The sequence below is a fragment of the Trachemys scripta genome, chromosome 2, assembly GCF_013100865.1.
Source record: "Trachemys scripta elegans isolate TJP31775 chromosome 2, CAS_Tse_1.0, whole genome shotgun sequence".
In the NCBI taxonomy this organism is placed as follows: domain Eukaryota; kingdom Metazoa; phylum Chordata; order Testudines; family Emydidae; genus Trachemys; species Trachemys scripta.
The window spans coordinates 106979437-107004355 of NC_048299.1; the positions used below are offsets into that span (position 1 = coordinate 106979437).

Here is a 24919-nt window from a genome sequence, read left to right on the forward strand (position 1 = left end):
TAGTACACATTTTGAGGGGTGGTTTTGGAACTGAATATAAGGGAATGAGAATATTGGCTAGTCAGGCAGAGCTCTGGCGGTTGCTGTCAAACTTCTACACAAAGCACCAAAGACTCACCACAGTCCCGACTTATGCCACCTGCACTATTGCTGTTCTGATCTTTGTCACTACTGCACAGAGTGGGAGCTCAAAACATAACACAACTCAGCTTCACTTGTGACATAAATCAGATCTAATACGCAGCAGGGGCAGGAGTAGATAATTTGATTATGAGAGGGTGTGATTTAGACAGACCTTTTGTTACCCTCATTAAAAAAAAGTGAACTTGTGACTAATTGCTGAATACTTTAACTCTTTGTAAATTTTTTCAACGGTTGTGTCAACTTTAATTCTTTTGGTCCAGGTTGTTAAATTACATAGGCAGCTGCTGCAACAAGTTGCCTGATGAGATACAACTAATATCAGTTTATACATTTAGAAAACCCTGCATAACCCAATTATAACTATTTCTAATGCACTTAATCGAATCTACAATGCAGCAGAGTGTTTTTGTTTTATTTAATGGGAACAGTAGGGTTTCTTCTCTAACCCTTAGTAAATTCATCTCTATCAGAGGCATTTTATAGGCAGTAAACAGAGCCATCTCATTACAGCTGAAAAAATTCTAATGACTAAATGGAAGAATGAGGTGATTGGCGTTTTAATGACCACTGTCCCTACAAGCATAAATAATCTATCATTGGAGAACCGTAGTAATTTATACTTCACTTACTGGAACAAATTCATGAGAAAAGCAACCAGTGCAATAGTTTGAAGAAACTTAAGACTACGTATATTTTCAAGGACCAGTTCTCTCTGCACAGTATCATTACCTGGCCCAGTTGGATGAGACCAAAAGATTTTAAGACTATGGCAAATCTGGTCTTCCCAGATAATAGAAATAAGCAGTCTACCTAATGCTTTGATTTGATGAACATCCCTAGGTCCATTATAATAAAAATTAAGCTGTTCCAGCATCTGGCTAAAATAATTTTAGAGTTATACTAGATATGCAATTACTCCTAAAGGCAGAGACAGCAGCAGTGCCTAAGAACATATTTTTATATCTGTACATCACTACAAGGTTGTGACTATTCCTTGCAGATGCGGACCTCAACCAGAGTTATTTTTGTCACCTCCAGACTAGATCACTGCAACGAGCTCTAATTGGAAAGTTGAAAGTTTCAGCTGCCTGCTTATTATTCTGGATGCAACTGAAGGGTTTGGATTTGACCCTACATAGGTTTGGAGTTTCTCTTCTCTCTCAACAGTTGAAATCAGAGGGAAGATCAAGCTGTTAGGGCCAGGTTTTAAAAGGTATTTAGGTGCCTCAAGTTGCAGATAGGTGCGTAGTGGGACTTCTAACAGCATGTAGGTTCTGAACTCCTACAATGGGGGCTAGGTGCCTATCTGTATCTTTAGGAATCTAAATACCTTTAAAAATCTGACTTGTAGTCCCTAGATTTTTACATCTGGTGGTTAGTGCCAGAACATTCTTAAGGAAAGCCCCAAACTCTGGTATGCCTACTTAAGAACATGAGAATGGCCATACTGTGTCAGAAGAAAGGTCCATCCAGCCCAGCATCCTGTTCACCGACAGCGACCAATGCCAGGTGCCCCAGGGAGAGTGAACCCAACAGGCAATGATCAAGTGATCTCTCTGCTGCCATCCATCTCCACCCTCTGACAGACAGAGGCTAGGGACACCATTCCTTACCCAGCCTGGTTAACAGCCATTAATGGACTTAATCTCCATGAATTTACCTAGTTCTCTTTTAAACCCTGTTATAGTCTTAGCCTTCACAACCTACTCAGGCAAGGAGTTCCACAGGTTTACTGTGCATTGTGTGAAGAACTTCCTTTTATTTGTTTTAAGCCTGCTGCCAATTAAGAAATAGGGGCCACCAAATAAAATTATATTATGTGAACAAGTAAATAACTTTTCCTTATTCACTTTCTCCACACCACTCATGATTTTATATACCTCTATCATATCCCCCCTTAGTCTCCTCTTTTCCAAGCTGAAAAGTCCTAGCCTCTTTAATCGCTCCTCAGATGGGACCCGTTCCAAACCCCTAATCATTTTAGTTGCCCTTCTCTGAACCTTTTCTAATGCCAGTATATCTTTTTTGAGATGAGGCAACCACACCTGTATGCAGTACAGATCATAATTCAACCTCCACATGAAGGGAGTTTGGAAGAAATGTTCACTATGGACTGATTAATCCATAGTTGCCTACTACTGGGTTTCTTGTGCCTTCCTCTGAAACATCTCGTACTGGCCATTCTAGAATGAAGGTACTGGACTAGATGGACCATTGGTCTGATACAGGAACATAGGAATTGCCATATATACTGTATTTGTTTCCATTCTGCTCAAGCAAAGCCAGAGTTGGCTGACTTTCAGAGTATGATGTAAGACTTAAACATGCAGATTACTGCTGACTGGTTGGGTAGAGAGGAGAGTGTTGTGGTACTACTGACATTCTGAAAAGTAAGATTGTTATTAATTATTATTATTATATGGTTTCAATAAACCTGTTCATGTGCTTAAAACACTGGAAACACCACTATAGTTTGGACAAAAGTTAATTAAGACAAGAATGTGATCCAACATAAAAAAAATAGCATGCTTTGAGAGGTCTTCAGTGAGATACTTACCCTGATATATCGGAGTAGATTGCTGTGTCTACAAAGTACGTTGGCAACAGGTGAAAAACCAAGAGCAAAATGGCTTTGCATCCTTCTCCTTGGGTGAGCCACAGATCTAGAATTGCAGGTATAGCTGCCCAGTATGTTCCCAGAAATGGAACAGCTCCAAGGATTGCTGCCAATGCTAACATAATAGAGTACACCGTAAGTCAGAAGTTAGGAAGGAGAGATCAGAAAACATATTTTACAAAAAATACTGCGGGTCAGATTCTGCCACTTTTACTGTGCAAATAGCCACATTTAAATCAATGGGACCGCTTGGAATAAGGCACAAAAAAAAGTTGCAGATCAGGTCTTTGGAGTATACAACTCTTCCTTTTTTTGGTTATTACTCCTTCTCCAAAATTCTGATACCTAAATTCTTTCCATATCAAAAATGTTTGATTGTGACATAAAAATGGATGTGAATAAAAAAAACAAGCAGGAGAAGCAGTCTTTTCAACCCAAGGTAGAAACTTCTATTTTACTCCTGGGGGAATTCTGAATTGTGCAGAATTTTGCAGAAATTAACGTTGTGTGCGCAGAATTTCCTTTCCCCCCCACAGAAATGGGCTGCAGCACTGCTGGCTACCACTAGGGGCCACTAGACCCAGCAGAGCCCAGCTCACACACAGAAGACACTGCTGGGGGGAGGGGGATAGAGCTAAAGGGTTCCTGACAGCTGCAGTTCCCAGCACACTCTGAGGGACGGAAAGGGTAGTGCTTAGGAAACTCCATGCAAGCCTAGGACTGAGCATCAGACTGTTTCTCCCTCTGGATCCCTGAACTTGGGGGGTGGGAAGGGTATTTGGGCAAGGGGGGCCCCCCGTGGCTGGGCTCTTGTGGGAGGGAGAGGGTTCAGATGTATTGGCTTGGGGGCAGGGGAGGCTCGCAGCTGGGCTCTGGGCAGGGAAAGGGAGCAGAGAAACAGGAACTGGGTTGTCAGACATTTCTTTAACTCTCTACTTCTGGGGGAATCTTTGTGTGTGTCTGTATTGTTACAGACATTCTTACTGACAGGTATTTTGAAATAAATCACAAAAATAATTGAAATTGGAGTGATTATGTAGTGTTATTTTGACAAATAAACATTGTAGAATTGTGCAGCATTTTAAAATATTGTGCACAGAATTTTACTTTTTGGCACAGAAGGCCCCCAGGAGTACTATTTATACACCAATACAGTTGTGATCAGAAATATGGAAATTTAAAAAAATTATTTATATTTTTATTATAGACAGGGCTCGTAAAGCTACCTGTTATTATGGTTGCCCAACACTTCCCTTTTTTAAAGGCCGTTTTCAGTTGCTTACAACTTTGCTAAACTTTAATCATTTCCACTGAAATTTTACATGTCATGCCATCTGCCTGTCTCAGGTGGGCCTCCGCGTCCCCCGCCCCCTTTAATAAAAGCTTCAGCATTTCCAAGAATGAGGCTAGGAAAAAATTCTTTGAACAGCTCTACCATCCCATGCTTTAGAGCAGGGACTGGAAATCTGCCAGGGATGTGGCTTTTGCTGTCCCCAGGACATATGCCCAAATTTGACTGACCTGTAAGTCTTTGAAAAGTAGAGATTTCAGAAAATGTAGGTGCTTAAAAAAAAAAAAGGATTCTGTCCTCACTGAGCATGCTCCAGACTCTTACAGCTGCTAATGTCAGATGGGGCATACGCCAACGCAACAGAGTAAGCGAGCATGCTTCATTCCCTCACAGCTTGTGTGCGTGTTAGAGACAGGCTTTTGCATATGCCATCCTCACAGACCACATGCTCTCTCTAGCCCACGGCTACAGGAGCAAAGACAGACTTCCCCCATTGCGGCTGCTCCAGGCTGGAGTGGGGCCAGGCAATGGCGCCGACAACAAAAAGCCTCCCTTCTCCTGTGCTCTTAATGACAACCCCCAAATGGCACTCTCAAACCGTGGCAAAGGAAGCAGTCTTATTGCAGAAGGGTCAAAAACTAGACTGTTGGAGGGAAAGGAGTAGATTAGGACAAGATGTCTGGTGAGCCTAGGACCGCACAACAAACCTTAGTTCTGGCATTTCCTTACTTCTGAGTGCTTGAATTTGAAATCTTAAAGTTCTTTTAGCATAGTTTGCATGTGTAATTATTAATATTTCAAACAAAGGTCTTTATACGGGCAATATTTAATCACTACTGCCACTGCACAATAAAAGGATACATAGCTACCATCAGTAAAATAAATAACATTTGTTTTGGTTCTTACCTGATGGTATGAAGACAATATTAATTCCAAATATAGTGTGAGTGAGCCAGGTGTACAGTCCATAGAACCCAGCCATTTTGAGAGAAGCATCAAACACACCTCTAGAATGATCAAAGGAACCCAATTAAACTACTGATTACAAAAGTGGGGGAAATATCAAAACACATGTCCAAGTGCATCATACTACTAGTGAAGTAAGTTACTTGATTCAATTCTAATGATGAATAAATTATCCATTTATTCCCTATGCCAAAGGATGCGTTCAACTCAAAGTGGATTTTTTTGATTTGCCAAAATTTTCACAGTTGTCAGATTCTGTTAACCCAGAATGATTCCCCCCCCCCCCAATTTTTTCTAAACTGCCTGCAAGCTGAAGATTCAGTTATTCACACAGCTCTACTTATTAGCTTTATGTGTCTTCCCTTGCTAATCATCATCTACATCATCTCTCTGCTGGGGCTTAAGACCCCAATGATTTCAACTTCCTCCTGCTATCCTCTCCCTGCTGCCACCTGACTCCCACATATTAGGAGCTGTATAATGTATCAAATGTTTTTGTAGGAATTTATGTATATCTAGTAATTTAAAATGCACCTATGTGAAGCTGTGGGTATATATACACGACTTAAAAATTAGGATTAATGTCTCAAATATGAAATCCTCAAACACACCTAAACTAGAAGCTCGTCATCCAACACAAAACATTCAGCCACTTGCCCAGAAAAGACATGGCAGAGGAAAAAATAAAAAAAAGTTTTGCCCAGTGACCTGAAAGTTAACAAATTCAGATCAATATGGGTGGCAGGGTGGGGAGGGAGTGGTTTGCAACGTTGTTGATCTCATTTGCCATAGTACCACATGGGGAAAGCATAGTCTGAAATAAAATATTTCGTGTCCTGGTTAATGCAAAATATACAATATATTTTAAGTTATGCTAGAAGGAAACAGCTCAAATCTTTACAAAGAAAAACAATTACATTAAGCAAGCTAAACGTCAGAGCTTGTGTAAAAATTTCAAAATATTAAGATACTATCATATTTCAACTATCAGATAAAACAATCAGCATTATTTCTGCACTCTCCTTTTCTATTACATTGAACGCAATATGCCAGTTTTCACTACAAAAGTTTAAAGAATATAATTTTCTTGTAATGACAGTGTTTACAGAACTAGTTCTGTTTTTAATTACTTACACTATCAAAATAAATCGTATATTTTTTCTGACACTTCAGATAAGTTCTGCTCTGATTAACTGAAATTCCTGGTTTTTTTACCCACTAGCTTCTCAAAACTAGTGTGGCAAGTGTTAGTTTAAACCCTGGAAACCAACTACAGACGCAATTGTTTACATGTCCAAGATCTTTAGATCAGTGACTTAGGTTTTGGTGAGGAAAGCCTTCACAGTTGCTCACAAAGAGGTAGTGCTACATATGTACCACCAAGCCCGGAAGGAAGGAATAAAATACCATTTCAGCTATACCTACCTATACCGGGCTCTCCTACCGGTAACACTAAGAATTCGTCTCTTCCCTCCCATCTTCGCCTAATCCCTAAGCTCTTGACAAAGTAGTTTCCTCCTCTGTCAGGCCCTTCTAGCTCCTGAACCATCCCAAGGCGTTCCCTTCTAATGATGAAGCAAACCCTTCTTCTCTATAATAAGAATCGGGGTCTGCAACCATTAAGTTAGGCACCTAATTGGGGAAGTGAATTTTTTTTTTTAATTGCTATATAACTTGTCAGGAGCCTTCAAAATAAGAAAAATCATAATTAGGAGGATTACGTTACGCTTTAATACTTAAACATTGGTTGTGGGAACCCAAGTTTCAGTATGGGTTAATATAAAACTTTTAAATCCTCAGGTTTATACTGTCCTTTGAAACTGAATATGAGCTGCTACTGAAACCTGTCATTATGCAAGGCACTGCATTTAGCCGTATGGAGTGGATTTAAATTTGTTAGTCTCTAAGGTGCCACAAGTACTCCTGTTCTTCTTTTTACACAAATAAAGTTGAGGTTAATATGTCTAGCCAAAAAAATCACTGAAAAGTATCCCCACAGTGTCTCTCTGCTTACTCTCTCTTAGAAGATGCTTGTATACTTTGCCAAAATTAGCATGATAGATGTCTCCAAAGAGATTTTTGAGAGTGGATGGATATTAGTTTTCAGTTTATGAGCTCTGGTTTGAGGCAGATGTCTGAGGTACCAACCTCACTTGAAATTAAACTGTTCCATCTACAGCTACTTGAAAGAGGTTTTTGGGTACTCAGTCACTTAAAATTTCCCCATAGCCTATGAAAGAAGAGAGGACTGTCCTACTGTGATAAATGCAATAGTAAACAGAAACAACTCCATGAGCCAAAAAAACCCTTTGGATTTCTAAATATAACTGTGTATTAGAAAACCATTGCAAATCTGCTTTCGGCACACAGGAAAGCACTGGAAATAGAGGATCAAATTGATTTTAATAACAAAGTGAAATCTGTAAGAACTGCATCCACTTATGCCCTGCACTCGGAGCTTAAAATAAAGGCATTTCAGACATGTCTTTTATAATTAGCAATAGCTAATATATTTTCTTAGTATGCCAGCGTTACAATGAGTATGTAATCTGCAAAGATCACTAAGAACTAATCTCAGTGAGACTATAAAAAAATCATCACTACATATCTTTAGAGCTGTGTATTTACTTAGATAAGTTATTTTTGTTAATTACTTATTGATAATGCAGTAGGCAGAGCTTTTAAGTAAGTCTGATAGTGTTTACACTGATAAGCCAATTATTCATTATGCATATGCCATTAGAATAATAAAACCCAGGAAATTGACTGGACAAGCTTAAATTTGTTACACTCAAAACTTCTCAACATTTGGATCCAATTTCTGCTATCATAATCATGAAGAACATCTCTGAATGTGAGCCCAGTTAGTCATTTTGGTAACGGATATCAACATTATGCATTATCTCCTCCATCTTTGTGATGACAGACCCTCAGAGTGGTTTTGTGCAAAAATCATAAAGTTCTATATTACCATAAAAAGTGGAAGACCTTTTTGAGCCAATTTTGCAAGCTAACATTTTCATTCACACCGAAAAGATTAATTTGAGCTTTTGAAGCTCCTCAGATGTGTAATCCAATAGGGAGCTGTGAATGTTCCTCAGTCTTGACATGTTTCAACAAAATCAGAAAGCCAAATGTATCACTTAGGAACACCATGTGGATGAGCTGTGGTCTGTAAATGGGATTACAGAAATTCAAGAACAGTGTATGGCATATCTTGATATTCTTGGTTTTACTTAACCGCAAAAGGAACACACATGAGAAAACAAAAGAATAGTAAGAGTGCTCACCTTGTGCCATTCAAGCTCAAAATCCGGGGGTAGGGAGTGGGGATCATGCTGGATCCCCACGGATTTCTGGATAGTTACATAGCAGCAGTGGCCAAAAATACATTTTTCTCATTTCTACTTAGCCATAAAGTTGTAGATTCTACTATGGTGATTCCTGACTTTTTCCAGTTAGTACGGGATTAGAATTAATGCAGTGAGGCTAGAGCTGCCTGTTAATTTCTTAGTGAAATTTACGGTTATTTTCTCTAATTAGGCCTTAAATGAGTTGGCTCCTGGTTACCTCACACTACCTTTCCCCCATGAGATACCTCTGAGGTCACATGAGGCAAACAGCTGCTAGTCACACAGAGGAAAGACGGAAGGACGATATTTACAAGTGAGGGCTTCTGGACTGTGGAATCTGCTTCAGCTGAAAGTATTATTTTACTTCCAGAGCTCTCTACAAGGCCTATTTGTTTTCTCAAGTTTTTCCTGAGTACTGGGGAAAGAGGAGCAAGTGGACTGGGCCAGAGGGAGAGTTTTCATGTGAGGCAGTAGAGTGGACCTATGAGGGATCAATTTATTGGACACTATCCTAAATTACCAACATGTTTTTATACCTAGGGTACCTGCACTCTGTGCACTGGATGCGAATATAATTAAAAATTGGAAAAAAATATGCTGTTCCAACAACTTGTAAAATATAGTACAGTGAATAGCATGTCAGAAGCCAGCTGGTGGCCTGCCACAGCGCAGTGGCCAGGTATCTTCACTGTAATAGAGATAAGGGAGCTCAGGCAACCTAGAATACTTGATTTACTTTTAGTCTCTCAGAGAGGTTCAGGAGATACACAAAAGGAAAAGAAAAGAAGTCAACTTTTCAGTCATCCCCCAGCCACCTGCTTTAGCAAAAATCCTCTGCCTTAGTTATTAAGTTGGCTACAAGACTGCAAACTAATGACGAAGCTGAAAATGCCGCTTTTATCAGAGTGCCATTTGGCAACAGCAGGACCCACCACAGGCAGGTAACTTGCGGAAGGGAGTCAGTACACTGGGAGAACTGGTAGTAACCATAAATTATAAGTATGAAGTTAGGGAAAGGAAGAGAAAAAGACATCTGGGGAGTAAAAAATAAAATTTCTTTTACTATCAGTTATCCTGTAGAGAATGAATAGAGACATTATTTGAAACAGGGGAACTCCAATATTCTGCCTCATACAAACCCAGGAGAGAGACGCTAACAAGAACAAGCTTTACACATTTTTGTTAGTCACTGAGGAGAACCTTACTACAATTAAAACCCCGTTCACTTGTTTAAATAATGGAACTACTGGGGGGTGTTTATACTTTGTGCATCGTAATACTAAAAAGGGATAGCAACTGTTTAAACATCATGTATTACTTAAAACTTTATGTAATACACAAAGGTAGCCACACTTGCAATTGTAATGGGGAGCATGGACACAGGAACTGAGTAATTTAAACTGATGCTCTCACACCCTAGATACCTGTCAATTTCCAGCTCTGGATACGTCTCTTAATTCTCCAAACAAGAGGGGTCAGGATAGATATGGAGAGGCAATACATTCAGAAAAAAAGTTACTGGTAGGCAACTTCTCTCCTTTATCGCACTGCCTGAGCATGAAGCCTGCTGTAGGAAATGACTAGCTAGCAGTGAAAATCCTGAAGGAAAGCTGTTAATTTAAAAGACTGAAGCACTACTCTTCAAAACGGAACATCCGATCTAGACTGAGTATTGAGAGAATGATGTTTTGCAGCTCATTTCTTATTTGTACAAGTAGCAGAACTGAAACAGCTTGTTCGTTAAGATTTTTTGTGAAAAGCCACAATCTTTTAGCCCTCTTAAAAAAGTTTGCCCTATCAAGAAAAAAAAAACTAGTAATATTTCTTTATATATCCAATTCCACCATGAAGATGTGAAAGGAAAAATTATGGCAAAGTAATTGACTGATTCAGTAAAATTCGGAGACCACTCAACTAAACAAAATGATAGGAGATCAACACTACTTTGGTCCTTAGGAGAAAGTGTAATCAGGATCAAGCATGTGTGTCATCAGAGCTTGGCTTATGTTACAGCCACAAAGAAAAACTGTGAATGTGCAATGTGAAGGAATAGGTAGATGAGTTTTCAAATTGTAGGAGACTTGTGAAAATTAAGTTTAAAAACAACAAACTCATCCATTTACAAATCTGGAAATATACTTCTACCACATCCTTAAGAAGCCATTTTACTATGTACTAGGTTGGGGGGAGGGGGGAGAAGAGGGGAGGGGAGAGACTTGGCCCCATCCCCTGCACAGTAAAAAGGTAAGCAGAGATAGTTATGTACACTTTAGCTGTAAATCAACAAAGGATTGTCTTTATGAGCCATAAAATGTTCCAAAATAAATCAGTCAATGAAACAGAATTGGGCCAGCCTTAAGTTTAGACTCTGTATCAGGTTGAAAAGACTTCCTCCAACATGACTCCTTAGAAGATGTTTCCCATAATTTCAATAGCAAAGATGTGATTGACTAAAGAAACGCAGGGTACATTTACATTGCAATTAGACCTCCAGTCAGCTGGCACTGGCTAGCTGCAGGTCTCAGGTTAAGAGGCTTTTTAATTGAGGTGTAGACATTTGGGCTCAGGCTGCAGCCCAAGCTCTGGAACCCTCCCACCTCACCGCATTCTAGAGCCCGGGGCTCCACCCCGAGCATCTACACTGCAATTAAACAGCCTCTGAGCCACAGTCAGCTGGCACGGGCCAGCTGCAGGTTTTTAATGGCAGTGTAGACATAACCACAGTGACCCCAGCTTCAACAGCCCAGCAACCACACTATTAGGAGAGACTTGGGCTTGAAGAACAACAAAATGTAGATTCCTGAAGAGGGATAATATATCCAAGAACTACATCTGTTGAAGTGAACAAGATCACTCAGGTCCTGTCCTGCCATTTCAATGTGTCTACATTCTCTGGCACAGAACACTGAACATTGTGTGTTCCAGTTTGTGACAAGCAAATTTACATACGGATTAGTCCACTTAACAAAAAAACAAAACAAAACAAAAAAAACAAAAAATCCAACCACTGATTCCTTTGAAGACCACTCAGGCCTGTTCATAGTAGCAACTTAAGGTGGTTTTCACTCCTCCACAAGCAGATGAGAAAGCATTGACCTTGTTCATGGTGCACCATTCCTGAGATTTACTGCATCTTGTCATAGCTAGACCAAGATCCTCCCTGCCTATTCAAGCAATAGTCTGCCACAATATTACTAAACAATTAAAAAAAGAGTTATACTAATCCCGTGCAGAGAGTTGGTTAGGAGTGTGACTGCTCAGGCTGGTGAAGAGAGGAAATGAGGGATTGCTATCAGGTAGAGATTTTATTTTGCATCCAAGGAGCATGCACATGCATGACCCTGATAGTTTACTGCATTGAGAGGGGTGGCAATTTGTAAGATAGTGCTTGTTACTCCTAACATGTGGATCTGCAGAGGCGATATAATGAGGAGAAAGTTAAAGTTACATAGTTAATCTCTCAAAATGCCTTAGTTAAAGTTGCACATTCATTTATTTATATTTATACACACACACACACACACCCCTACACCTGTGTATAGTTTTATATAAGGTATAATTAAGCATCTTTATATTACATGGTATTTAAATATACTTGTATTTATTCATGTAATTTTAATATATATCTTTTACCCAATTATATAATAGGCCTCATATAATTTCATACCTTAATTGTATGTAATTCTGTTTATATACACTTATAATACAGATATATAAATATTATATATGTTTATTTATATACAATCCAGAGGAGAACTGGATGAGAATGAAAATACACAAACAACACTTTCTGGAAACCTGCTGTCTCGTTGGGGAAAGAAATTTTAGCTTTTTAAATTACTGATCCCCATATAATGCTAGTCGATATATCTGGTTGAGCGATGACTAGAAGGTCAGGCACATGAGGCAGATGGTAACCACAAAAACAGAATGAACAACCTATGTCAGTTACAATATTGACCTTGTTTGTTAGAAAACAATATGGAAGCTCTTACACAACCAGCTAGCTAAATATACCTGATTTCCCTAGTTTAGAGAGAGCCTAGAAGAGGATAATATTTTCCTCAGACAAGTGATTTTGTGCACTGAGAGTAGTACCGTATATTATGAAGGTCCCATATGTTTTTTGCAGCTTGACCTAAATGCTGCACTGGAGTGTTGCCGAAGACTAGAAATTCTGAAGTAGCTCTGGATAAATTAAAAAATAAATGGGAGGAGGATTTGCAGAGTAAAATGAATGAATAAACTGAAATATGCCTTTTATTATTTAATTTTATATTAAAATTAAGTTTATATTCACCCTGAACATTAGTTTTCAACAATAACTGGTTCTTATCTAATGCTTTTCATCAATAGATCTCAAAGCTCTTTAGAAAGGAGATCAATATCATTACCCCATTTTACAGATGGAGAAACTGAAGCACAGAGAGGGGAAGGGGAAGTGACTTGCCTAAGGTCAACCATTAGTTCAGTGGCACAGTTGGGAATAAAACCCAGGTCTACTGAGTCTCAGTCCCATGCTCTATCCTCTAGGCCACACTCAGAGAATGGTATTAGTCCAGCCATTACAGCCATTCAGGGAAAACTGGAGATTTGAAATAAATAAAGCAATGGATAGTTTAGGATTTTGGAACATAGGAAGGTATGGGAGGCTATTTTAAGTTGTGAAATAAGCATATTAGTTCGTTATTTCTGTTAAAATCAGCAGCAGTAATTAACCAACAGTTAATTATGATATTTAAATTATCATTAGGTTTCAAAATTAACACTCCAATGTGATCATCAGGTAGTTCACCCTTTCCTAAGAGCTAGGGTCTGCCTCATTCTGCACATAACCTGAAACATCACTGAATTAATTTGGAATGTGAATCTGAAAGGTTTTCACCACCAAGGCCAAAGCACAGATTCTGGTACACAAATCTGATTCAAAAAGTGGATTCTATCCTGATTTCAGAAAGGCAAAAGGGGAAGGAAGGAAGGAAAATTTTGGAAATGCCATTTTTAACCTTCTACCCCCACCCTGTTCAGACATTGTACTCAATGAAAGCAAATGAACACTATATATACACAGACAAGAACTATAAATTGTGAAAATGTAATACACTTTTCTGCATTCTTATGAGCCATAAGTCTCTGTAAAAGATACTTCTGCTACTGAAAGGACATACAGTTCATGCAGACTTTTTCAAGACTTATTAAACAAATGTTAACAAAAACTCACTCAATTATAAAGGTATACTATTAACACTGCAGTTAAAAATTCACACATTCTAGATTTCCTGAGCATATTATACACTTTTACCCTTAAAATGCTGGAAGACAATTGTTTTCTCTGGGAACTGTATCACCATCTCATTTTCGCCACTATTTGGACTATTCTGTGAAAGCAATAGCCTGGATACATTTAGAGGATTGATGCAGCTTTTGCCTAACACAGCTCTCTACATCTTCTAAGTTACTACAATCAAAGCTGTTTTATCCGGCACATCACTAACCCGAAACCTCTATAAACCGGCATTTCTGATCTTCATTGACATTCCGGTTGGCGCTCGGACGGCAGGGGTTTTTTGCGTGGGATGGGGTGTGGAGTGCGGGCTCTGGGAGGGAGTTTGGGCACGGGAGGGGATGTGGGGTGCCAGATCCAGGAACCGCATACCTCAGGCGGCTTCCCACAAGTAGTGACCTGTCCCTGCTACTCTTAGGTGAAGGTGCAACAGGCGGCTCTGCACACTGACTCCGCCCCGCCCCGAGTGCTGCCTCTGCAGCTCCCATTGGCTGGGAAACGTAGCCAATGGGAGTTGCAAGGGTGGCACCTGCGGGCAGAGGCAGTGCACAGAGCCGCACCTTGGCCTAGGAGCAGCCACGACAGGTTGCTGCTTGTGGGAGCCGCCCGAAGTGAGCGCCCCCCAGATCCGGCACCCCCTTCCACTGCTGTGAGTGCCCTCCCACACCCAAACCCTGCACTCCCTCCTTCACCCAAACTCCCTCCCTCTTAGTTAACCGGCATCCCCCATTCCCTCAGCTACTGAATAAAACAGCTTTTACTATGAATAAAAGTTCTCAAGCGTTAATAGAAACCTGATTGAACAATCAAGGCACTGTAGCTGTCTGCATCAAACACATTGCCTTTTCACTTTTAGGCAACTTTGGTTCAGCCCCTTTCTTTGTCAGGAGAAACTTTTCTTTAAAATCTGGAGGCCACTTTTCCATTTGCTTTTTAGGAAAAACTCTGATCATTTGGGAGAATTTTCTATACCCAACCAAGAATCTCAAGATTTTGAAATGTATTAAAAATGGATGAAGAAAATAATGATAACACTTCTCAAATGGAAACACACTACTCATCTTACTGATGTTACAAAATTTGAGCTTTTGCTCATAAGAATGTTTCAAGAATCCAGTCAAAACACTGAATTGGTCGTATGACTTCTATAACACTGGTCAGCCCCCACCAAAAACTGAAAGCTACAGTAACTTTAAGCCACAGCCATACCCGTGTGCATGCACTCATGTGAAAATATCGCACACACTAAATTGCACTGAGGCCGTGACAACATGCAACTTAGTAATGTGCAATATCTCCACCAGAGCAAGCAGAATGGGAACTTCAGGGAAGAAGGGTATGGTGCATTCAGGAAGAGAACGACATGCTGCTAAGGGAAAGGAAAATGGTTCAGGCAAAGGTGTGCATGCTGCTACTAAACAGATCCACAAACTTGAGAATTACCACTTCATCCAATCAGAAATGTGGAGACAAAAGCATCATCCCTCTACTTTTAGGGATACATGAATCAAGGTGGTAATAGTCAATCAAAGACACAGTGAAGTAATTGGGTTATTATGAACTAACTTCATAGAAAGGACTTCGACAGCCTCTAGTGCCCTCGGAAAGCAGTTATCTGGTAATTTACACCCCACCCCTCAAAGTACTGCTTTATTTTAAAACATTCTGAATATTTTCACTTACTGAAGTATTAATGACTAATAGATACAAAAGTCCTGTAAAATGTAATAATGCTAGTTCATATCTGAAACAAGTTTTCTTATTAGCCCTGAGTGAAAGCCTCAGCAAATATTTCCATCAACTCAAGGAAGTGTGTCATCAACACCTTCTCTGACCAACTAACGTTGCACATTTCTTTTTCCAAAAGTCACCAACATTGCTGCTATCTAGGAAATATAAATTTCAGTCACCGTAATTGGTAATAAATGATACAGACCACTGAATGGGTTATTTCAGGAACAATGGTTGTTCTAGCATGCAACTGAATCCTGAAGAACTGTGTAAGTCTGCCAAACATGATATTTCATGGGAGATTAACAGCCCCTATTGCCCCTCTTCCACCATTGGATCTGGCTGAATTTTAAGAAACACACTTCACTACTGAAGTATTATTCATTACTCCCTTGGATTGCCAAGTAATCCAGTTGACTGATGTATGTTCTTTCCTAATAATTCAAGCTAAGTTTAGGATGGATTTTATTTTTAGTTCTAACTACGTCAACCTAAGCACTACGCCTCTTGTGGCAGTGGAGTTATTAGGTCGGTGTAGTGGGTGACTTACATTGGCACGAACAATGTAGTAGTGTAGATACTTACAGAGTTAGGTCAATGTAAGCTGTCAAGTATAAACCAAACCTGGGGGGTAAGAGAGAGTGTTGGAATTTACGGGGTGTGTGGAAAACAACTGTACTCGCAACACAGTAACTAGTTGACCACTAGGAGGGATGAAGGAAGTTTGGGGGTGGGAGTGGGAAATCCCTGTAAGGAATAATTATTTATCTTGTTATTTGTCAGGGTTTTACACTTCGGTCTCATGCCTACAGTGAGTACTTATTTAACATTTTTGACCTTCTAAAAACACGCAAAACTTGGTTTAAGAGCTCTATCCTGCTTAGACTGCACCAATCTCAAGCACATCATAGGCCTCCGAACATGCCCAGTCATCTCTTGTGAAGAGCAGAAAGTAAGATCTTCCCTAATTTCTAATTACATTTAAAAAATAATTAAAGGAAGGAATAATACCAGATACGAAAGGACAACAGATAAAAGAGCTGCCTTCCAACTCTGAAGGAATCTTGCAAGCGATTTTGGTAAAGAATGAAAATCACAAGGTAAGTAAATATACCATCTTTGTGCCAGATTCTCAAGCTTAGAGAGAATCTTGAGGGATGTCGCTAATTAAAGCGTATAATTACAAATGAAATAAGGGCTACTATCCACAGGTATGATTTATTTATTTATTTTAAATAAAAGGTGGTAAGATACCTCACATGGCATGGAACAATAAAAAAAATTTCAGAACACGTCAACAAAAAAATCAAAACTTTGCATCAATGTCACTGGTTTCCATTAAAGAACATTCTGAAAGTCAATAACTCAAATGGGTGGGAGGAGCTGGTCTTATATGTAGATGTATTTCAGAAACAGGTACTATAAGATAAGGGGACCATATAAGCAGTATTCATCCTTAGAGACTGAATTTGTGCAAACTGTGTAAAAGTATTGAGCAAAATTAATAGGTTGCTTTGCATAGAGCCATGATTTAAACATTCCTTCTGACAAAGGAAGCTGTTCAGTGTTGGATACAATAAATCTTCACCTTCACCTGACTAACTGCAGGCCTGCCAGATCATAGCTGTGAGAAATAAAATCAGTCATTTCAACACAGTTCTTTAAGTTACGGTATTACCTAGGGAACTGGTATTAACAAAAACAAAGAAAACACTGGATGAATTTTCTAATGTCTTAAGTTCATTCCAAGTTCAACCCTAGGACTTAGGGCAGTTTACACTACAACATAAGCCCATGGTTCAAACTAAGGCTCAACTCTAACCCCCCTTCCATCTACACAAAAACTGGGTTAACCCAGGGCTCAGATCCAGGCTCCCAAGACCTTGCGGGGTTGGAGGGCCCGAGCCTGACCCAACTTGGACCCAGGGTTCAAGCCTTATTGCTTTGTAGTATAGATGCTGTCCCAGTGGACTCGGGCTCTGGGAGTTTGCCAACAGTATTCCACAGTCCCATAGGCTGACTCTCTCTGTCCTCTGGAGTCAAGTTTGATGGACTTTCAAGTTTTCCCACAGTGCACCACAAACGAAGGGCTAGAGCAACCAAATTTTGGGGAGGGTGCTAGGAAGTCTGGGAGACGGGTGGTTGGACTCAAGTGTGCATAATTCAGTATAGATGCTGGAGCCCCAGGTTGGGACCCAGGGTTCAACAAGTAATGGCAGGGTTTGCTAACTCAAATTCTACTAACTCTAGGTTTACATTGCAGTGAAGGCATACCCTCAGAGGCATGATTCAAAGCAGGATCCATGTGAATGTATGCTCCAAGTACTTAGAAGACTATTCTGTGGTAGTTGCACTGCCCACTTGTGGGTCTAGCTCCCCACTCCCATTCTCAAGTGTACCTCCACAATCTGAATTAATGAGAAAGGAACAATCAGGAGTGGAACACATGGTGCACAGCAGAGGGCCAACCTGAGATGGGCTTGTCCACACAAAGGCTCATAGCTCAATCAGTTCAGGGAGAAGGTGTTATCAACTCTGCGAACCTGGCATCAATGGAACATAGAAGAATAAAAACCACTACAGATTGTCCATGGGAGACCAACTTGCACTTGGTAAGTCTGTCAAACATGCTATTTCATGGGAGATAAACAGCCCCTATTGCCCCTCTTCCACCACTGGAACCTTTGCTGAATGACTGCTGAAAGCCAACACACAGACTGGACTACTGAAGTCTCTCACTGACCCAAAAAATGGAGGCAGAACCCTTGAAGCATGAATCTCTTTTGGTTGTACTTCCCCTGTTCCTATGAGTGCATCTTACCTAGCATTTGGAAGTATTTCACACTTCTGGGCACCAACTCATTTTAAATAATAAATAGTAAGTGAACCAGCTGCATAGTTATGCCCTGTTGAAAAAACCCCAATGTACCAACTCAAATTGTTGCTATTGATTGGAAATCAGACAAAGGATGCTCTGAATCTTGTTTAAAGAACTATGAGCAATAGGAGCCATAGCTGAAGTTGAGATAACATTTATGAGGCAGCTTCTTTTCTGATAGTGTTCAGTGAAGGACTGACTGAAATGTTCTGGGGCCTCAACTCAGGTGCCTGGAACATGCCCCATCGGGTAGTGTTTAGAGCAGCGGTTCTCCACCTGAGTCCCAATCAACACACAGCTGTGGCCCCATGTAACATGCTCAGGGCCATAGTTAGTATATAAATGATGTGGCTGCAGCCAACATACTACACAGAGAGCTGCATATGCGGCCCACAATGGTAAATAGGTTGAGAATCACTGGTTTAGAGGCATGAGCACCAAGAGTGAGAATTATGCACTCACGATACCTTTAGAGAAGATTATAAACTTCATCTCTGGTAGTTCCCATTACACTAATATCTCTAAGTCATTTGGCAGAGGTGGGTGCACAGAGATGTTTTGAGGCTGAATTAATGGTTGTAAAATGCTATGAGAGTCTAAGATGAAAGGAACTAGAGGAGTGCCATTATTATGTTATAATTCATACCAGCAGAGTATCTTGATCCTATTACTGTACATCCCAGACTACTATTCATCAGCATGTGATTTAACTAAGGCTACAACTATGTCACGGAGGTCACCAGTGTCATGGAACCCGTGAAATTTTGCCATTTATGTGCTGCCCTGCTTTAACAGTTTGTTAGTCTACTTTGATCAGCTGCCACGCATTAACAATTCGCTAGTTTGCTCTGATCTAATCACATTTCAAAGAGGACTAGATCAAAGCAAACTAACAAACTGTTAACATGCAGCAGCAGCGGGGTCCACAAGGTTCCCATTATTATAGTGTGAAATTATCTATTTCTTACCAAGACTGTGCTGTGAATTATGAACTGTTTTACCATGACAATAATCGTAGCTATAGATTTAACATATAAGCCATATCAGATGCACATGCAGTTTTAGCTTATTACTCTCCTTCAAGGTCAGAATCTGGGAAGAATGGATTTTTTTAAAAAAAAGAAAAGATACTTGCTACACTGTGACAAACAAGCAATTTTCCTGCAGACAGCCTGATTAACTGAGAGAATCATAATTATTTTCCAAATGGCATGAGATCTGACAAACAATGAACAATCAGATATACATATAACAATAAGCATCAAACCACACTAGGAGTAATAATTCAAGATAAGTCCTCACCATTAGTCTATTCTGACCATTAGTCCTCAAGAAATCGGTCATTAAGTTCAGCAAAAACTGCCTTATGGAAACCAGATTATTATCACAAAAATAGTAAGTCCTTCCATTCTCCTTTCTGCCGCTCTACATAACCCACTGTATTTATTCCACCCTCAAGGCTGCAGCTAATGTATCGCATCTATTGATTCCGAGGCCAGAAGGGACCATTGTGATCATCAAGTCTGATCTGTATAACAGTCCATAGAACTGCCCCAAAGTTCCTAAAGCATATGTTTTGGCATGAAGATCCCATATCAGGCCAAGTCTATACTGAAAAATTAGATTGACATAGCTATGTTGCTCAGGGTCGTGGAAAATGTCATGCCCTGAGCACCGTAGTTAGGTCAACCTAACCCCTTGTGTAGAGGCAGCTAAGTCAATGGAAGAGTTCTTCTGCCAACCTAGCTACTGCCTTTTGGACAGGTGGATTAACAATATCGATAGAAAAACCCCTTCCATCAATGTAAGCAGCAGCTACACTACAGCACTACACTGGCACAGCTGCATGCCATCACTGGACCATTGTAGTGTAGATATACACTCACTGTTGTGGCTAATTCTGCAGATGTGTGTGCAACTTAACATTCAGGGTAGAATTTAGATTAACCGAGTGAGGGTAGGAAAAGAAAAGAATACAGGGATTAGGGAACAAGGGTAGACTAAAGAGACCGATAGCACACACTTCTGCATATCTTTACATCTGCATTCTTTTAAAGTCAAATTTGACTTCTTGCATCTTCAAAATAAAGTCTCTGTCAGCAAGGCAGGCCAGCATCCCCTTATACTTCCCAATCGTTGGCTCTGCTTTATCTACGGCTGATGCCCTGTTGTCTCTTTCCTTCCCTACACCTTGCTTCTCTGGCTTTACCTCTCTCCTCCCTTAGTTTCCATCCCCTCCAGTTCGTTGTTTTCCTATATACTGATCCAATCCATTGCATTATCTGTGATATGGGCCTACAAAGTGAAACAAATTCTTTAGTGAATGGCACTTTGCATCTAGGAGTACGCACACAGCCCTAATCAACAAAGCAAACAAGCTCGTCTCTGCCACTGTGCGATCAAAGATGCTATATAAATGTATGGGGTCACGGAAAGACAACTTGGGAGAAACTGGCCAGGCACTAACGCACAGAAGCAGGATTGCAAACAGGATGAGTTTACTTAGCGCGGCTCTACTTAGTAACCTAATGACATGCACACAGTCCAAATCAAAAAAGCAAAGAAGACAGTCTCTGCCATTGTGGCTGCTCTGTTCCCTCATGCCATGGGATGAAAAGCAGATATAATCAACCATACTAATGTTTGTAAGCTGCTACTGTAAGAGGATACCTAGAAACATCTTTAGTTATCACAAAATAAGTAACTTGTATAATTTTAAACAGTTGTATTATAAAATGTCTCAGTAAAAAAATTTATTTTTCAAAAGTTCCAAGAATTGGGGGGGGGGGGGGGGTTGGTAGGGGAAGAGGGAGACACAGAGGTGGCACGTTTAGCATGGAACAATCTGGATCAAGATTTTCTTCTCTGCCTCATCCCAACAGGGACACACTGGTCTGTTATTAACATACTCTAAGCCCTTGAAATATGAGTAGCCACAACTGCATATCCTTAACATGAACAGCTAAAATTAAACTAAATTAAAATTATTCAATATTCATACCACAAAAATATGCCAGTCTCACAAAAAAATTGTTTTCCACAGCTAGTGAGAAAACAACAACATACCTTATGGCCTCTTCCACAGACTGGCCAACTATATTTGAGGATGGGCCTGGTTGCGACAAAGGTGTCAAGCTAATCACCCACTTTACTGGTTTGTAGTACTCATCACTGGAACTTAACAGATAAAACAGCGTGGTCAGGAAAATCACCTGTAAAACAAATCACAATTTGAAAGAAAAAATGCATTAAACACTATGCAAATAATAGGATGCAAATATGTTTCAGATCATTTAACATGATTGGGAAACGCACAAAATGCTACTGGACACACAGATTTAGAGAAATGCACTTCAGGTCATAGAGATGCAAATCTGAAAGTAAATCTTGCCTTTGAAAAAGGAATTTGACAGTTAGAGTTCTGGAACTGAAAGAGTTCCAAGCAATCATTTTTATTTTTTTCCCCCAGTACAGAGGCATCAGTCCTTTACTGCACTGAAGCTTGGAAGAGCTCCTAGAGAATCAGTCAGACTTTCCCTTTTAATCTTACTGGCATCTTTCTGTCACATATTACACCACTTATCTCTGTCCATTTAAGAGAGATATTTATTATCCTAGTTCTAATTTTGTCCTCTGTTTCCCCATTTTCCAGGATTCTGGAACCCAGATACTTGAAACTGTGTGTTTTCTGTAACAGTCTGCCAATCTAGTTTTAAGAATAAGTCTTCATTGTTCACATCATTGAAGTTGCATATCACATAATCTGTTTTACCGCTACTTATTTTGAGCTCATGTCTCTCCAACATCTCTCTCCAGTTATCAAAATTCTCTTCTAGACTACCTATATCTCTCCTCACTGCACAGAATGATATCTGCAACAGCATGCATCAAGATGCTTCCTTCTGTATATTCCTTGAGAGGGTATCCAGGACAAGGAAAAACAAGGAAGAACTCAGTGTTGAACCCTGACACACTCCTACCTTTACCAAGAATTTATCTGTTTTACCACCAGAAGTTCTGAATATTGACATAGCACCTACATATGTGGCTTGAACAATCCACATAAAAGTTCTGGTACCATCTTCTCCCTCGAACACCACCAGATGACTTGTCTTGGAACTCTGTCAAAGGTCTTTTCCAGATCAATAGCAACCACCTTTTTCCTTGTACCTTGGCACCAAGGTCCTTTTCCTCCACATGTTTAGTATCTTTTCCCATCACATGATGGAGCTGAACAAGAGGGATATCTTCTATTCCAAGCTTTTTCCATGACTCAATAGCGATTCCGTTTGGGCCTCAGCCTTATTTTTCATTTCTTTTAGAACATTTGCCACTTCATCTGGTCTGATGGAATGAAGAACTTTGGTGTAGTAGAGCATAAAATAGCATTACTCTCTTGGATTTTATTCTTTTAAAAGCTGTTCAAAATGCCTTTTCCATCAATCCTTTATGTGACTATCATCAATCAACACCATACCAGCTTCATCTTTGATGAACCTCACTTCCTTTATATCTTTGGTACTTTCACCAGTCTATACAGTCCCTTTCCCCCAGCCTTTGTTCTAAGTCTTATGTAAAATTTGTCCAAAACCTTTGCTTTAACTTTTGTAACTATATTCCTGGGCAATTTCTTTACATACTACTATTCCTCCATCTTGTTTGCTCCTACTACTTTGCCAGAGTTTAATTTTTTTTCCTCTCTCATCTTTTATCACTTCATGTCTACTTTACTCCAACACCAAGTTGCTTTTTTGAATAAAGGCTTTCTCTTTTGATTCACCCACAACTAGTTTAGCACTCTCCAATATATCTGTCATCATTGCCAGTACCAAGTCTGATAGAAAAAGGAGGCGGGCTTGCGCCAGGTTGGCAGCTGGACGTAAAAATTTGCCATAAACTGACACGATGAGTCCTCAAATAAATCAAGACAATGGGAGAGTATTCTCTAGAAATGATGCATGGTGCCCCTGGCTGAGTGTTGTAGGTGAGGGCTACAGTGTAACTTCAGAAGCATGCAGTTAATGAAGCTAGACCAGAAATCGAAGATCAGACTGGCATCTAGTCCAATCCCCTGCTCAAAGCTGGGCCAACACCAACTAAATCATCCCAGCCAGGGCTTTGTCAAGCTTGGCTTTAAAAACCTCTAAGGAAGGAGATTCCACCACCTCCCTAGGTAACCCATTCCAGTGCTTCACTACCCTCCTAGTGAAATAGTGTTTCCTAATATCCAACCTAGACCTCCCCCACTGCAACTTGAGACCATTGCTTCTTGTTCTGTCATCTGCCACCACTGAGAACAGCTAAGCTCCATCCTCTTTGGAAACCCCATTCAGGTAGTTGAAGGCTGCTATCAAATCCCACCTCACTCTTCTCTTCTGCAGACTAAATAACACCAGTTCCCTCAGCCTCTCCTCGTAAGTTGTCATGTGCCCCAGTCCCCTAATCATTTTCGTTGCCCTCCGCTGGACTCTCTCCAATTTGTCCACATCCCTTCTGTAGCGGGGGGACCAAACCTGGACATAATACTCCAAGTGTGGCCTCACCAATGCCGAATAGAGGGGAATAATCACTTCCCTCGAACTGCTGGCAATGCTCCTACTAATACAGGCCAGTATGTCGTTGACCTTCTTGGCAACAAGGGCACACTGCTGACTCATATCCAGCTTCTTGTCCACTGTAATCCCCAGGGCCTTTTCTGCAGAACTGCTGCTTAGTCAGTCGGTCCCCAGTCTGTAGCGGTGCATGGGATTCTTCCTTCTTAAGTGCAGGACTCTGCACTTGTTCTTGTTGAACCTCATTAGATTTCTTTTGGCCCAATCCTCTAATTTGTCTAGGACACTCTGGACCCTACCCTCCAGCGTATCTACCTCTCCCCCCAGCTTAGTGTCATCTGCGAACTTGCTGAGGATGCAATTAATCCCATCATCCAGATCACTGATAAAGATGTTGAACAAAACCGGCCTCAGGACCGACCCCTGGGGAACCCCGCTTGATACCGGCTGCCAACTAGACATTGAGCCGTTGATCACTACCCGTTGAGCCCAACAATCTAGCAGCTTTCTATCCACCTTATAGTCCATTCATCCAATCCATACTTTTTTAACTTGCTGGCAAGAATACTGTGGGAGACCATATCAAAAGCTTTGCTAAAGTCAAGATATATCACATCCACCGCTTTTCCCATATCCACAGAGCCTGTCATCTCATCGTAGAAAGCAATTAGGTAGAAGGTACAGATAGCATGCATCTGGGAAACAAAATGGAAAAGGCAAAAAAGATTGGGGAAGAATACAAAATAATTTACTGTGGGGACTCCAACTCAATTAACAGAGTAGCCATATCTCAATAGTAAAATAAAGGAAAGAGTGGTGACAAATAGAATCCGTGACAGGTTAACGATGGTCAAGCTGGCTTTTGAAGGTGGATTGCTAAATGCTTCCTAATCTGGCTGTACTGAAGATGAGAAGCCAACTCTCCGGAAGATGTTAGACAATGCTCTTCAGCAAATTCCAGAAAATGAGGAAATAATTATTGGCACCAATTTAAATGGACATGCTGGAAGAGACAGGCATGGATATAGCAGACAACACAGTAGCCAGGGCTACAGAACTTTACATGACAAAAGAGAAAGCATATTGCACCTGATATAAGCTCA

At 40.3% G+C, this 24919-nt stretch overlaps 1 protein-coding gene across 2 annotated transcripts in view; it reads right to left on the minus strand.

The window, feature by feature from the left end:
* The window catches only part of TMEM245 (transmembrane protein 245), a 126581-nt gene that overhangs the window by 4029 nt on the left and 97633 nt on the right, over nt 1-24919 (minus strand). For both annotated transcript variants that reach the window (XM_034761374.1, XM_034761373.1), the window contains 3 exons: nt 21331-21476; nt 4959-5059; nt 2702-2876 (listed from right to left, as the gene is read on the minus strand). In XM_034761374.1, coding sequence (XP_034617265.1) covers nt 2702-2876; nt 4959-5059; nt 21331-21476 — 422 coding nt within the window. The remainder of the gene's footprint in view (nt 1-2701; nt 2877-4958; nt 5060-21330; nt 21477-24919) is intronic.